General features: G+C 57.9%; 1 protein-coding gene across 1 annotated transcript in view; it reads right to left on the bottom strand.

Annotated features, from left to right (window-relative positions):
- PLXNA1 (plexin A1) overlaps positions 1 to 13,819 on the bottom strand; it is a gene marked incomplete at both ends in the record, with an annotated part of 89,668 nt that extends 75,849 nt beyond the window's left edge. The window contains 2 exons of the mRNA XM_080625509.1: positions 6,658 to 6,840; positions 12,617 to 13,819. Coding sequence (XP_080481635.1) covers positions 6,658 to 6,840; positions 12,617 to 13,819 — 1,386 coding nt within the window. The remainder of the gene's footprint in view (positions 1 to 6,657; positions 6,841 to 12,616) is intronic.
- Positions 13,820 to 15,820: the final 2,001 nt, after the last annotated feature.

The following is a 15,820-nucleotide window of genomic DNA, read 5'->3' as shown; positions in this document are numbered from 1 at the left end:
GCTGTTTGCCCTGTATCACACAGGCTAAGTATGACCCAGGGCGGTGCACCACCACCACCACCCCACTCCTCCACTTCCATATTTCACCCCACAATGCACCTTCCTGCTGCTTTCCCCATCAGTACCAGCCTGCATTAGCATCCCATCTCCTGCTCCATTTCAGAAAAGCCCATAATTAACAAGGGTAGGGGATAACAGAGGGCAAACAGTGGCTTTTCCCAGCATCCTGGGGCTGAGCACTGTCCCTGCCTGGACCCGCAGTGGAGGTGGATGATCCCCATGTGTATCAAAGCCTCAGAGATGGATGATGGGCTCCATCAGCCACCAAGGGGCAGCTGGAGTCAGCATCCTGCATCCATCCCTAAGTGCCATCTGGCACCTCCACCTCACTCTTGATTTATGATGGCTTTTCCTCCCATTCCATAAGGGAGAAGCACGAGGTCAGCCCACAGGGATGGCTGACCTTCCCCGCTGTCACATCTCAACATGAAGCAGTGCTGGGACACGCCGACCGAGTCAACACTGAAAGCAGCTGAGCACACATCTTCCCTCCTCTAGCATCTTCCCTCCCTCCTCCATCCGGACACAGGCTCAGGCCAAATTCCTCAGGCACCATTAAATCTGGGTTAATGGGGCTGCACAAAGGCAAGGCAGAACACCAGCACTGTCCCTTCCCATGCAGGCATACCCACAGCCCCTCCTCCCCAAACCACTGCCTTCCTGATGAGCATCCTCCTCCTTCTCCTCTGCCTTTGGTGGGAGGCCGGGGCTATTCTCCCACCTGAAAAGCCAAAATTAGTCAGTGTTTGTGCACTGAAAAGGCACAATGACCCCAACAGGAGGGACCCAACAGAGCTGGGACCTCCCAGCTCATTTCCATCTCAATGGGGGCTTTTCATCCTGCCCCATCTCATGGGGCCACCGCAGAGGTCCCCAGCAAGAGGAAAGATCCAAAGCAAGAGCTGTGCTCCTGCTCTTCCCAGTGGAACAGAGGTCACAGCCCCGCATTCAGCAGTGGAGAGATGGGAAAGAAAACGCTTCAGCAGCTTCATGCTTCACCAACCAAACCAAACCAAACCAGCCCCACTGGCTGGGACAGAAAACCCAGTGCTTGCTGCCGGCACTGCACAACCCAGTGATGGACAAGTCCCAACACTGGCCTCCACGGCTCTTTGCAGGGGCTCAGTGACCCCAAAGCACCACCCTTCTGCCTTGCTCTGCCAAGCCACAGCCACCACTGCCTTACACAGCCCTGCAACAACAGGGGCAGGAGAGCACACAGACACGAACGCGCAGTTCTTGACTCTTCCTTTCCCAGCCTTATTCCCACCATATTCCCAGGGTGGCATCCTCAGGGATGATCCACAGGGGCTGCAAGGGTGATGCTGCTGTGTTTGGCTGGTATGGACCCCCCAGCTCTTGAGCGCAGAGCAGCACCAAGAGGCATTTTGCCCTCAACCCCTTTCCAGGGCAATCACAGAAGCCCTCTGGAAGACACAGGGTCCTTAGGACCCGGCTCCATCCTTGCTTCTCCAGCACTCTGCTCCCCAGAAGTCACCTTGCGACACCGGCGATGCCCGGCAGCATCGGTGCCGTGCCCGCGGCACTGGCAGCGCGGTGATGGATGGGGTGAGGCCACGTGCTGCCTGCGGGCGCCGGAGCCAGTGCCGGCAGAGGCGAGACCTGCACCGTCAGCGCTTCTGCAGGAGGCTGGAGCAGGGCTGGCCCGCAGCCAGGCTCCCAGCCGCTCACCTGCGGCTCTGTGCCCCAACCGCAGCAGATGGGGGACCAGAGGGGGAAGGCTTGAGTCCAAAAGCCTGGGGACATGGGGGGGAAGGAGTGGGGTTTAGGGGGAGGCAGTCACTGACACCTCCTTTCCTTCCCCATGGCTGCGTGGAGCATCCTTGGAGAGCGTGGAAATCTTCATAGAATGGTTTGGGTTGGAAGGGACCTTAAAGCTCACCCAGCTCCAACCCCTGCCACAGGCAGGGACCCCTTCCACTGGAGCGGCTTGCTCCAAGCCCCTGTGTCCAGTCTGGCCTTGAACACTGCCAGCGATGGGGCAGCCACGGTTCTTTCCCTTTTCAGCATCCCCTGTATCCCGCAGGAGGCAGGAGCACGGACCCGGCTGCATTCCCCTGCAGGAGTCACCCGAGGACGGCGCTGGCAGCGGCCCCGGCGGGTCCCAGGGGCCAGCGGTTCACGATGAATTTCTGATTGTTTCCTCCAACAATGACACATCCTGTGCGGAGCCGGGCGGCTCAGCAAAGCCCGACAGCACCGAGCGGGGCCCCTTCCTGCCGAGCAGGAGCGGGGCGATGCCGAGCAGTCCCCATCACTAGCAGAGGGGATCCAGAGCCTCCACCTCCCCACCACCCCATCCAGTTAAGGCCAGCTCAAGCCTCCACCTTGATTAAAAGAGCTTAACGACTCCAGCGAGAGCTCTCAAGGGGGAGGGAGCTGCCGAGAGGTATTTGATGGATTCACTTTGGCAACCATCGCCTACCTTGTCATGCCAATAAAATGATTGCCACTGACTGGGGAGAGACACAGCCGTGTGTGCCGAAGGGCCGGGCGCAGGCACCCAGTGGGCTGTGAGCATGTGGGGAGGGGGTGAGGGGTCCCCAGGGGATGGGATGGGGATGGAATGGGAGAAGGAAGAGGAACAAAAGGCCCTTGTGCCGGCAGCCAGCTGGGGAGAGCTGCGACACGGCAGGAGAGCATCCGCAGGGGCTGCGCTGGGGGCGATGCTCCTCAAGGGTCACCAATGACACCAGAGGCTTCATGGCCCGAATCTGCCCCCATCACCCCCAAAAAGCCATCCGAGGCTAGGGCAATGAGCAGGGTAAGCAGCAGCAGGGTCACGAGGGGAGCGGATTTCACACACAGAACAAAGGGTCCCTTTGCATCCAGAGCCGCTTACCCCGAGCACTAAGCACCACGCGACATGAACGGACCCACAGGGACAGGCAGAGCAGGCAGGGAGCCTGAGGGCTTGTCCTGCCAGCTCACGTGGACCACCGTCACGACATGCTCCATACAGAAGAGGCTGACACAGGGGGGGCTTTTGTGATGGGAAGCCAGCAGGAAACAGGGAAATTCCCCCAATGCTCCCAGCCAGCAGCTTCTCATCCACACACCGCCTATCCCCAGGTCATGCTGCCCAGACACACTGAAGAATCTAAAAGCTTTAAGAGAGCCCTATCCAAAAGAGGTGCCTACATGGGATGCTAAATCTGGTCCCTCAAAGCATCCCATCCCGCTATCCTCAGCAGGACAGAGGGGACGGTACCCAGGACAGGCGAGGAGCATCGCATCCCGATGTGCAGGGATGGGGATGACCCACTTAGTGTGAAGAGTTTATTTATTGTTATTACTACAGCGGAGAAGCCAAAGCAGGCAGACATGGGGCCAGCTCAGCTGTGCTTTCTGTGGGAGAGAATAAACAAGCTGCAGCAAGTGCGAGCCCTGGGGGGGAGCAGATTCCCAACGGAGACACTCCTGATGCATCCACGCCCGAAGCCAGCTGGCGTCAGGACAGGGCAGGGAGCTGCAGCAATTATGGTGGCAACTGTGCAGCCAGATAACCATGGAATGGTTTGGGTTGGAAGGGACCTTAAAGCTCACCCAGCTCCATCCACAGGCAAGGACACCTTCCACTAGAGCAGGGTGCCCAAAGCCCCACGGAGGACAGGCGGTGCCCAGGGCAACCCCAGGCACTGGGAAGCAAACCTCGCTTCCCTTGCGCAAATACCCCCTGGACTTCCCCACTGCAGCGTCCCCGCGTCACTTCCCCATCCACAGCACCCACACAGCACAGGGGTCAAGGCCGGGTCCCTGACGCAGCAGGAGCACGGAGGACATGAGCAGTGGGAGAAGTCATCCCCGCATTGCTCACCTGGGATGCACCAGGAATTCCCCCTGCGCCCCAATCCCATGACTGCTGGCACAGGGCACAGCGAGCACGTGGGGCCAAGGGCTTTCCAAGCCTGACCTTTCCTCCATATAACTCAGGGCCAGCCAAAGATAACGCCTGCCTGGTGACCCTGCAGGGAGTGGGTTACTATAGGATTCACTGCTGTGATCCATGCAGCATCCTGGGGTCCTGTATCCCCATCCCAGGTCTACAGATCACAAAATCACAGAACAGTTTGGGCTGGAAGAGACCTTAAAGATCATCCAGTTCCAACCCCCTGCCATGAGTTTGCCTGCAATAGCCTTCCACCCCTCCAGAATAGGGCTGTCCGTGCAGCTGCGGCAGCAGGCGCTGCCCATCACCGTGGCCTCATGGCAGCAACTGCGGGCAGCAGCGCCGGGGAGAGGCTGCAGGGCAGCCGGAGGCTCGCGTGGCTTGTTTTTGGGAAGGGGACACAAAGGGAGGCTCTGTCTGCACGCAACAGCCTGGACAAATGCTGGGCATGGAGCTGCTATCCAAGGAAAATCCAGACGCAGCCGTGACTCTGGCCTGACCTCACCCCAGCCCAGATGGTGAGATGGGAGCCCCCGCAGCAGAGCAGCATCCGTCACAGGGCTCCTGGGATGGGGAGCACCAGCTGCCAGCACAGCCCTGCTTCCCTAAAGGAGATGCCAGGGAGTGCTGGGAAGGGACGGGGAAACTGGCAGGAGGATGGGGAAGCCACGAGGCTGCACCAAGCCTAATGCAGGTTACTTGTCACTGCCCCCTTACATGGGAAACTTAAAAGCAGAGGGATTGCAACCACTCCCAAGTGATGCCCCCCCCCTGCATCCTTTGCCTTTGACAGCCACCTTGGCCATGCTCTGCTGTGCCCCTGCTGGGTATCACATCCACTGGCTGGGGACAAGTCAGCAGCATCCCCCTTGTGCTCCCCAGGCAGGAGGGAGCCATCCTCTCCCCATCCTGCTTCCGGCCGGCAGCCAGACACAGCATCAGGATCAGGTAGCTGCTGAGGCAGCGCTTTGGCAGGCTGGGCAGAGAGCCCCTGCAGCAGGGAGGATGGGCTGCCCACCACAAGGTCACAGCAGAGGATGGGGGAGACCTGGCAGCAGCATGGGGCTTGCAGACTGCAAAGTGCTCCCATGCTGCCATCAGAGTGACCACAGGCAGGATGAGCCTTCAGAACCTGCCCAGCATCCCAGGGCTGGACCACAACCTCTTTGCTCCTCATGGAGCTCCTGCTCCATGTCCTTGTGCCCTGCAGGGCCAGAGAGCCAGACCAGCAATGTGAGGCACCAAGCTTGGAAAACAGCAAAAAGAAAGCTGGGGAAAGCCCTGCAGGAGAGGAAGATGCTTGAACCAGAGCTAAGGTCCAAGTCCTGGCCTCAGCCATGACTTTGTAGCGTGCAGCCTGCACCCTGGCAAGGCACCCACCCGAGATCATAGAATCCCAGCCTGGTTTGGGTTGGAAGGGACCTTAAAGCTCCTCCAGCTCCAACCCCTGCCACGAGCAGGGACCCCTTCCACTGGAGCAGGTTGCTCCAAGCCCCTGTGTCCAACCTGGCCTTGAACACTGCCAGCGATGGGGCAGCCACAGCTTCTCTGGGCACCCTGTGCCAGCGCCTCAGCACCCTCACAGGGAAGAGCTTCTGCCTAAGAGCTCATCTCAGTCTCCCCTCTGGCAGGTTAAAGCCATTCCCCTTGGCCTGTCCCTGCAGGCCCTTGTCCCAAGCCCCTCTCCAGGTTTCCTGCAGGCCCCCTTGTAAATCACTCTAAAGGTGTAAAGACCAGAGAAAAACTGAAGGAAGAGGAGAAAATAAATCTGCCATGTAAAAAGCCATCACCAGCCCCTCTAGACAAAAAAGGGACTCGAGGTCGCCATGGCTTTGTGACCCTCCTTCCACATCCTTGCTCCTTCCCATCCCCATTTCATCGCTCCCATCTGGAGCCCAGCGCAGGAGCGGCCGTCAGCAACGCGACACCAATCCCTGCGGATCCCCCATCGATCCGGAAGGGATGAGCTGCTCCGTCAGCTCCTGCAGCCCTGGCGCCGCCGGGGCCCCCCGAAGGGCCACACAAAGCCAACAGGGGATGTGGGGCTGCAGAGGACCAGCAGCGTGCTGCCCACAACCCAACACAGCAGCACATACATATAGGGAATTATCTGCTGCAATGGCACCCTCCTCCTGATTCCAGCCAGGAAAGCCATCCTGCTTCTCCAAGGCATCCTGCCCAGCACAGATCAAGCACAAATGCACCATGCTGTGCCCAGGATGGGGTGCTGCAGCACCTCCCAAGCCACAGAGCACCAAGCCAGATCCCCTGGTGAAACCCTCCTGCTCCTGGGCAGGGATCATACCGGGACCTTCACGCTGCCCTTCCCTGGCTGAGGATGCCGTTAACACAAGCTATGTTTATACAGGGCATGTACAGCTGTAATTATAGGCACGATGTTATGATAACAGGAAATCCATGCCCTGTGGAGATGCAGGCAGGGAAAGGCACGCACGGAGCTATTTGCTAATTGCCACCAACAAGCAGCCTTTTGTGGCATGGTAGAAAGAGGAATCTCCCCTACACCAGGATGCAGCCATCAGCATCCATCTCTGCCCGGGTCAATGGCAAAGCCACATAGACAGGGACAGATAGATCAATACATATCAAGTGACGGTATGATGGAGCTTTATCTGCACCCCCAAAGGACCATCCCTCCCCATCACACCACCGAGGCCTTCCCCTACCTTCTTGATCTTCCCGCTCCGCGTGCCCGCGAACACCACGGTCTGTCCCCTGTAGTCATAGGCAGCCACCGAGGTCATCCCATCCTCCTTGTCCACGAAGAGTGGGGTCCCCTCAATCGTGACGGTGCCCCCCAGGGGCTGGTTAAAATCCTGCCCACAGAAGTTGTCGTCGATCTGCAGCGGCTGTGGAGGAAAACAGAGGAGAGATGAGCTTTGGGATAACACCGCGACGTACCCGCCCTGCCATAGGGCCATCAGCCATCTCCCACCTCCACCCCACCATCTACGGTGGCTTCAGCAGCCCCATCATAGAACGAACTGGGTTGGAAAGGACCTTTAGGATCACTAAGTCCAACCATCATGACTGTCCCAAAGGAAGGGATGAGCTGGTGCTTCCCTAAAATTCCCTTTCCACACTGATGTAAGGCACTTAGGACACATCCAAGGCACGCAGCCACTCTGCATCCGGAACAAGCTTTGCAGACCAAGATTAAGGCTCTGGGTCTTACAGAGCAGCACTTACAAACCCAGCGGGAGCCAGCACAGCATCCCTGCTCCCCCTCCATCCACTGCCACCTCAGACACGGGGGATGCAGGCACGAACTCCACACACATCCCTCTCCTCCTCATCCCGGCGTGAGCTCCAGAAGGAAAACATCTTGGCAGCCAGGCAGGAGGGGCCGAATCCTGCACCCCGGCCTTCCCCCAGAGACAAAACACTTCCCAGCCAAGGCCGTGCCAAGACAAACGAGTCGGGGCTCCTCAAAGAGCCTCATTTCACCCAGCAGAGGCCGCAGCAGCCTCGCTGCCCACCTGCCAGCCCTGCTCCTCCTCCCACAGGAATGCCGTTGGGAATTCCCCGCATTCCTTCCCTACACCAGGCTCCTTGGTTCTGTGCTCACCCACGGGGAGAAGCTTCTGCAAGCTCTGCCCCAGGAGAGGCAGAGAAAAGGGCTGCACCAGCCCCTTGTCACCCTTAGGCAAGGATGGCCACATTAATGGCCAAGGCAAAGACAGAGGGATGCCCCTGTGGAAGCCGGGATGCAGGTGGGGAAGTGGAGCCAGGACCAGCTCCATTGAGCATCCTCAGGTCACCCTGACCTGCTGAGCACAACAGACCCTGGCCATGGGTATCCAGCCTATGCACCCATGCCATGGCTTCATAGCACCAGCAAAATCCATCCCAGCCTGCCCAGGCAGTGAGGGGCTCCTGATCCCATGGGATCAGGGAGCCTGGTGCAGGAGGTGAGGGCACAAAGGAGACAGCCTGCTCTGGCCTCGGGATCCTTCTGCTCCACAAGGTTCCTTATGTAACTGAATTTAAAGGGGAGAGAGGTTTTTTGGCAAGCAAGGCCCTCAAATGCATGCCAGCCCCCACGGGGTTTTAAATCCATACAGCATGTGCATGGAGCAGATGGGGAAACCCCGAGCTCCAATACATAAGGGCAGGACATAACTCCACAATTCCCACTTGATGCTGCCTGGGAAGAGAGGGTCAGCCCGGACCAGCTCCCACCAGCAATTCCCAGTCACCCGTGGGGAACAGGGCAAACAGGGGGCTTTTCCATGCCCCACTGCATTGTATTCCACAATGGCTTGAGCCTCCCACAGCCATGGTGAGGATGCTTGTCCTCACCGTGCCACCATTCCAGCCCCAAGGCCAGTGATGCTGTTCCCAGCAGCATGGGGCACCAGGCACTTTTGCAACCACAGGAAAAGGGAGAAGGGAAATTAGGACCTTTCCATCCATCCCCTTAATGCCAGCCTTGCAAGCACCCTCTCTCCTCCCCATCAGCCAGCGCACACATTAAGCATCCTCCTCTGCATCACTTTAAAACAAAAGATCCAAGGAAAGAAGAGACATGAGGGATGCTCCAGCCAATACCACGCTCCTCTCCGCCTACCTGGGATCCTTTAGGCACTTCACTGGGAGACAAACCCACTCTCTGGTCCAGCATCCCTGCACCTTCCACCCATCCACAGCAGGTGAAGGGCAATGCCATGATGGGATTTAAGCCTCGGCAGCCCCTGGGTGCAGTTTATGCTCTCTCACGCTCCATCTGCAGCTTCCCCATCCCCTCTGCTGCTGAATATGCAGGAGGAGAGATGTTGATGGTGTTTACTCCGCTCTGCTTTGTCTCAACAAACTCTCTGGGAAACGACAAATACAGCTGCACCGCGGCCCCACGGAGCCGCCGCCATGCAGCCACCACCTCGATAAATAATTACACCCACAATTAGCTCATTAACAGCAAACTGCCTCGTTAGGGAAGCACAGGCAGGCAGCGTGGAGAGGGCAGGCCAAGGGCGGCGGAACCGGGGCTACGGCACCAACCAGCATCCCTGGAGGATGCAGGATGCAGGGGGGGGATGTCCTCTGACACACACCACAGCACACAAGGGCCAGTGACCTTGGAGCATCCCAGCTCGCAGATGCTGGGGTCCGCAGGAGGCCTCTGGCTCTGTCTGCTCTCCCATTTGCACAGGTGGTTATAGGAACCATGGCCTCAGCCCATTGCAATGGGGGGAAATTGTTATTTTGGGGGGTTTTTTTGTGGATTTTAATGATTTTTCCTTAGTTTTTATTTCAGTGTTTTCCCTTGGCACCCCTCTCAGCTGCCCATCACCCCCAGACCCCACTTCTGCAGCACAGCATCCTTCTCTCCCCCATCACCAAGCCAGTCCCGCAAAGCAGGATCAGGAAAGCCGTATTTCCCGGGGACAGCAGCGTGCAGGAGGATGGAAAGCAGGCCCACAGCACCGAGGGAGCATCTCCTTGACGTGCCTTGTCTCATTGCCTCCCTTCAAGCCCACTTACGAAAGCAATGAGGGAGCAGACAGCAGAGGCAGGCGAGGCTCGCGCCGCACAGCGTTATTAATTAGCCAGTGATTCGCCGGTTAACACCATCACAGGCTCAAACCCGGTCCCCTGTGCACCTCCAGGCACGGCGATGGAGGATGCAGAAGGATGGGAAGAGCCAGGGAGGAGGCTGCAGGAGGCAAGGACCAAGTGCCAGGCCGGGATGCCAGGCTTTTAGCACGTTTCCCAGGAATAATGGCAGCCTGGTACGGTTCATTAACACCTGCATTTCTCTGGCTGCCCCTGGGAAAGGATTTGGCTTATCCTGGCCCAGTGTGGGCCAGTTTATCACCAGCCATTGCCCTGTGCCAGCAGGCTGGGCAGCAAGCCCCACAAAGGAGTCAGAACTCATTTTCTCCCTGGGGCTGTGTAGGGAAGGCTGCTGCCCGTGTCCTGCTGGCTCCAGGCATGGCCTTGCCTGTGCTGCCAGCCCAGGGTGAGGATGCTGGGAACCCCAAATCACTCCTTGCTGCAGCATCTGCCCTCACCCAGCCCTGATACATAGAATCCTAGAGTGCTTTGGGTTGGAAGGGACCATAAAGATCATCTGCTTCCAACCTCCTGCCATGGGCAGGGACACCAGCATGTGGAGCAGATGTGCCCAGCACATCTGGCCATGGACAGCGCAGTCCCTGCAATGCACAGCGGAAGCAAAGAGCCAGGACCCACAGCACTGAATCCCTCACTGAAGCACCACAAGCAGCCAAACCTTGGATGGGCTCAGGAGTGGTTTGGGCAGCGGGGCTGGAGCAGGGGGATGGACACAAGATGCCTCTGCTGTGTGCACAGGTCTGAGCGCATGAGGGGTCTCGCTCCCAAGCCGGCTCCTCTCCCCTTCCCATTGGATCACTGGATCCCAGAAGGGGAGCACAAGGAACAGGAGATGGGAATTTGCTCTGCTCACCAGTGCCATGGAGGAACCACTGACATCCCCTGAGCTGCTGCCAGGCCTGGCTCCTGGCCTCTCCTCCTGCCTCCAGCACCAGCCCTGCAGCGCTGCGGGATGAGCATCCCTTAGTCCCGAGGTCTGGGATGCCAGCATGGACCAGCCTCAGCCACTTCCCACCGCAAAGGACTGGAGCTAGAGACCTCCCGGGACACATCCCATATGGATGAGGTGTAAATCCCAAGCAACTACTGACTTGAGCAATTACATTCTGCCTCCTCTGAAATCAGCCAACAACATGCCCTTTGTTTTCTGGCCAGCCCTCACCACTGAGAGACCCGTCACTGCCACAGCCCACCCCAGAGGTGGCTGTGTTTCATTAGGGGCACAGAAATTCCAGCCAGGAAGAGGTTACATGCTCCACAGGCTCTGGTTTGGCTTGTGCTCAGCACAGCAAGGGGCTGAAGGCTTGACTTGCAATCCAGTCCTGCCTTTCCAGCTCTGCTTGGCAGCTGGAGCAGGGTGGGAGAGAAAACATCACCTGGATCCCACAGAAGGGAGGCAGCGCCCTCCAACCCAGCCCATTTGAAAGCAGGAGCCATCCTATCATGACACACATCCTTCCATCCTGCGAGAGTTCCAAAAGAGCACCTTGAGATGTATCCACTCATGGGCTGACCACCAGGACCCTGCCTACAGGAAACCTGGAGAGGGGCTTTGGACAAGGGCCTGCAGGGACAGGCCAAGGGGAATGGCTTGAACCTGCCCGAGGGGAGACTGAGATGAGCTCTTAGGCAGAAGCTCTGCCCTGTGAGGGTGCTGAGGCGCTGGCACAGGGTGCCCAGAGAAGCTGTGGCTGCCCCATCCCTGGCAGTGTTCAAGGCCAGGTTGGACACAGGGGCTTGGAGCAAGCTGCTCCAGTGGAAGGGGTCCCTGCCCGTGGCAGGGGTTGGAGCTGGAGGAGCTTTAAGGTCCCTTCCAACACAAACCATGGTGTGATCCCATGATTCTTCCAGTATGAGGCCACCCCCAAAGCACAGTTACGGCTCCCCAATTCCAGGGAGCATGGTGCTGCCGTGGGGCACTGGGAGAGGCAGTTGGGAATGCGGGAGGAAGCGGCAGCATCTCCTCAGTGGAGGCAGCAGCTGCGGACCCAACAGGCAGCAGGGAAACGATTTCATCCTTTTCCAGCGGAATTGAATTAGTTCAAAGCCAAAATGTGATTTGTGAGCCTAGCGCTCCTGACAGCAGCCCCTTTACTTTGTCAGGCAGCTGTTAGCTGTCTGCTCCGGAGCTAAGGGCAGGACAGTGGCAGATCTGCTCCATAGGGACCACCAACCCCACCACCAGGCACCCAAAAGGCTGGGGGGTTAACAGCAATAGCAAGAGTGCTGGGACCTCCACCAGACCCTCCCAACACACACAATGGCACCCAAATCCCCTCTCTGCCACTTATCTGACCCTGCCTGGGGACCACCAGCTTATGATCTCATCACCCAGAGCCACAGCCTCCCTCTGACCACTCATGGGTTAGAATGTTGACTGGAAAACAACCCAGCACCAGGCTGGAGGACACATGTCCAGGGACGAAAGGGAGCATTCCCTTGGTTGAGAATCACTGCTTTAGGATGCTGCCACTCACCTCCTGCACCTCTGGATGACCATGCTCAAAACCTACATCACTGACAGCACCTTGCACCCTCTCTCCTCCCCTCCAGCTTCCCATGGAAAGGATGTGGTCCCTCCACATTGAGACCAACTCCTACCTGGACTGTCAACCTCTCCACCCTATCCATCACGTCTGCACTGCTCAACCCCACATCCTACTGCCCTCAACACCTTGTGCTCCGCCACAAGGTGCCACAACACAGATTCATACATGACATGTGCAAGAGACTCCCCAGCAGAGCTGCAGCAGATGCCCTGAGGACAGAGCTGCCCTCCCAGCTCAACCCACCAACGCTTCCGATAGCCACAGCACATCAGCATGGGGCCCCTTGCTTAAGGCTCTCCTTGAGCACTGATGGACCTCAAACCCACTATGAAGCCATGATCTCCACAAGGAAAGATGTTGAGGAATCCACGCACCCAGCCCTAAGAGTGCCAATCCTTCCGCCAGGAAAACCCAGAGCAAGGCAGGTCATCAGGAAGAGTCCAGCCACCACCAGCAGCCAGAAACAGCCTGGCTTGGGTAGAGACAAGCAGGAACTTACCGAGTTGATGCAGCCCAGCTCCTTATTCAAGAGCCAGGGCAGCGAGAGTTTCCCTTCCCCTCTGTAGCACGACTGGATACGCTCCTTGATCTTATCCTTGATCTTCTTCAACGTGAAGAGGCAGAGCACAGACTCCTTGGGAGGCTTAACCCTGTTTTTCTGGCCCTGGGAGAAGATAGTGAAGAGGATATCCTCCCTCTCCGAGATGCCCAGGTACTTGGCCAAAGCCTTGCCAGGCTTGGTCAGGTAGGCATCCTGGATGAGGCGGTACTCGATGCCGTCCTGCACGCAGCCGATGGGGAACTCCACGTAGGAGTAGAACTTGGGGTCATCCACGCAGAGCCGGACGATCTTGGAGGTGAAGAACTGCTCCCCGGTGGAGTCGGGCGAGGTGAGCTGGGTGTCCAGCTGCAGGGTCAGGTAGTACACAAACTGCTCGCTGCTGAAGCTGTAGATGTAGTAGATGTCGAAGGTGGGGAACTTGGAGAGCGTATCCGAGGGGATCTTGAGCTGCGAGGACACAAACTCGTCCTGGTAGACGAAGCCAAACATCTCCGCGTTCTCCTCGTTGGCCATCAGCTTGCGGCTGGACAGGGTGGGGAAGTACTCCGACTTCCCATCAATGGGCGTCCCAATGAAGAGCTTGTTCTGCCCGTTCAGCACCTCGATGATGACCCCAGACATGGTGCCCGACTCGTTGACACTGGAGAGGTAGTGCTCCTTGCGGTGGTGGGGCTCGCCCAGCTTGAAGAGGTCATCGAGCCGCAGGAACTGGCAGATCCCTTGGGATGCACTGCCGCAGGCAATGAGCCGGTTCCCCGAGTAGTCCACCAGCAGCAGCTTGTTCACGTTGTTGGTGGTGACCAGCCCGTGCGGGCAGGACTGGACGCTGGGCGGAGGGTAACACTTCTCATTGTCCTCCACGGGGCCCGTCACGTGCGTCCGCAGGAGCGTGAGGTTGTTGGAGAGCTTGTAGATCCGATTGACAGCCCCCACGTAGACCTCCCCGGTTTTGTTGTGGACCACCAAGTGCGTCAAGCTCCAGTCTGAAACCGGGAAAGTCCTAAAGGGAGACTTGGGGCTGCCTTCCGCCAGCGGTAGCCAGGTGCTCCCCAAGAGCAGCAAGGTCCAAACGTGGATGGACAAGTGGTGCTTGAGCCAAAGGAGCCGCATCGCAGCAGCCTCGCATCCAGCCAAGGCCATGCCCAAACCCAGCCACAAAATAAATAGCAACAAACCCAAACTAAAGGGATAAGGGAGGGAGGAGCTAACGGGACACAGTCTTCTCTGCTTCCACTGCGCTCCGCATTCAGGGTATCGTGGGCACGGCCACTCTGGTCAGCCCTAGAGGGAGAAAGACAAGGAGAAGAGGATTAGGAGGCTTTCCCGCACCGTGTCAAGCCCCTTCCACCCAACCCAGAGGAAGATTGTCCCTGGTGCAGGGACCAAAGGAACCTGTGAGATGCTAAGGACAACCCAGCCTGGTTGCACGCCAGCAGGAGCCCAGCAATGCCCTTTAGCACACCTACAGCATACAAACACCTCAGCAGGGCAATGCTGGCCCTGACCTGGTTTTAGGACCACCAGCAGCACCCAAGTGTTATCCAGGGATGGCTCCTAACAAGCCTTGATGGGAGCTCCCAGCCTCCTGCCCCTGCACTGGGAGCGGATGCAAAGACCCAGTTTGAAGCAAGCCCAGCTCAAGCCTTACACAGAGGAGGGTCTCGAGAGCACCTTTTAAAGGAGCTGAGCGCCCTGGCACGCTGCCTGCTGTCCCCATCACCCACCTGATAAAGCCCAGGAGAGCCCTGGGCAGGAGGAGCAGGCATTTACATGCATTAAGGAACCCAGGGGCAGCATCAGGCAGTTGGTTCTAGGGGCTCTGGAGGGATGAGGGGGCACACACAGGGAGGATGCAGAGCTCTGCACTCAGCATGGGGCCAGCCAAAAGCCCACGCCAATGTGACCACTGCATCCCCAGCAGTGGGGAGGAGATGGCCATGGGTAGACAACACAGCTCTGCTCTCCCTGACTGGCTCAGTTACACCCCATCCATGTCTTCTCTATCCCAATCCACAAGCACAAGCACCCTGGGGTTGTGCAAACCCCCCCACCAGCACACACTGCATCCCACCAACACCATCACAGCCCATCCACACAGGGTGGGATCATCGCTCCCAAGGTCCGTGACCAGGATAAGAGCTCACCCCCAGTTCTCCAACACTGAGACCAAAGCCAGGAGCCACAAAGACCTGTGGGTACAGAGACAACCAAAGCACAAAGCCACCAGTCCTGGAAATGACCATTAAACTCATGTGCCAAAAGGAGAGGAGAAGGCGATGGAGGTGAAAACGGGAGCTCAGTGCAGGAGCATTGTCCTGTTGGAGCATTGTCCTACCAGGAGGTGGGAGCAGGACAGGGAAGTCACTTTCTCAATGCTATTCTATGATTCACCGCTTCTATTTCAGGAAGCAGGCAAGAGCTGCTGCCACAAAGCAGTGCTAGAAAGCCCAACAGGAGATTCCCAAATGAACGGGGGGAATTACTACTCGGGAGCTGGAAGGAGAGCAAAGCGAAGCAGAGCTGGGGTGAGCCGAGAGCAGAGAGACGACACTGCAGAGCTCCTCTGAGATTTCTGCTCCTAAATAGATTCAGCAGCAGCATCTCACCCTAGTGACCTGACACAGTGGTGGGTCTGTCCAGCTTAAACCATCAGCAGTGATTATTACAGAGAAACAGCAGGAATGCTTTGCTTGTCTGCTTTCCTCAGGATTCCTGAGACTGGGATGGAATCAAAGCGGGGTTTGAGCCCTCAGCGCAGCCCCAGCTCCATGCCCATGGGAGCAGCAGCACAGGGAACAAAGGGCACTTCCGTCCCATCACACAACCTCCAACCCCTATGGAGAGGTCACAGCAAGGCTAACAGCAGAGCAGCTCCTCCACTTGAAACCACGCAGCATCCAAACCCCATAGAGCTGCACGCGTGGAGCATCTTATCCCAGGAAGAACCCAGCCCAGGACCACTGAGGGACACCAGGAAGCCAGACCTGCACCACTGCAGTCCCAATGCATGGAAAACCCCGAGCAGACACCATGGAGCCAAGCCCAGCCCTAAAACAGGCTGCAATAAAGTAATACAGCCCAGAATGGATGTATGCGTGCCAACTGGGAGAGCAGGACCGAAACTACACCCTGTTAGGCTAC

This window comes from Psittacula echo (genome assembly GCF_963264785.1).
Source record: "Psittacula echo genome assembly, chromosome: 9".
Taxonomy (NCBI): Eukaryota; Metazoa; Chordata; class Aves; order Psittaciformes; family Psittacidae; genus Psittacula; species Psittacula echo.
Note: the sequence above shows the minus strand (reverse complement) of the source record. Positions and strands in the feature narration are given on the sequence as shown.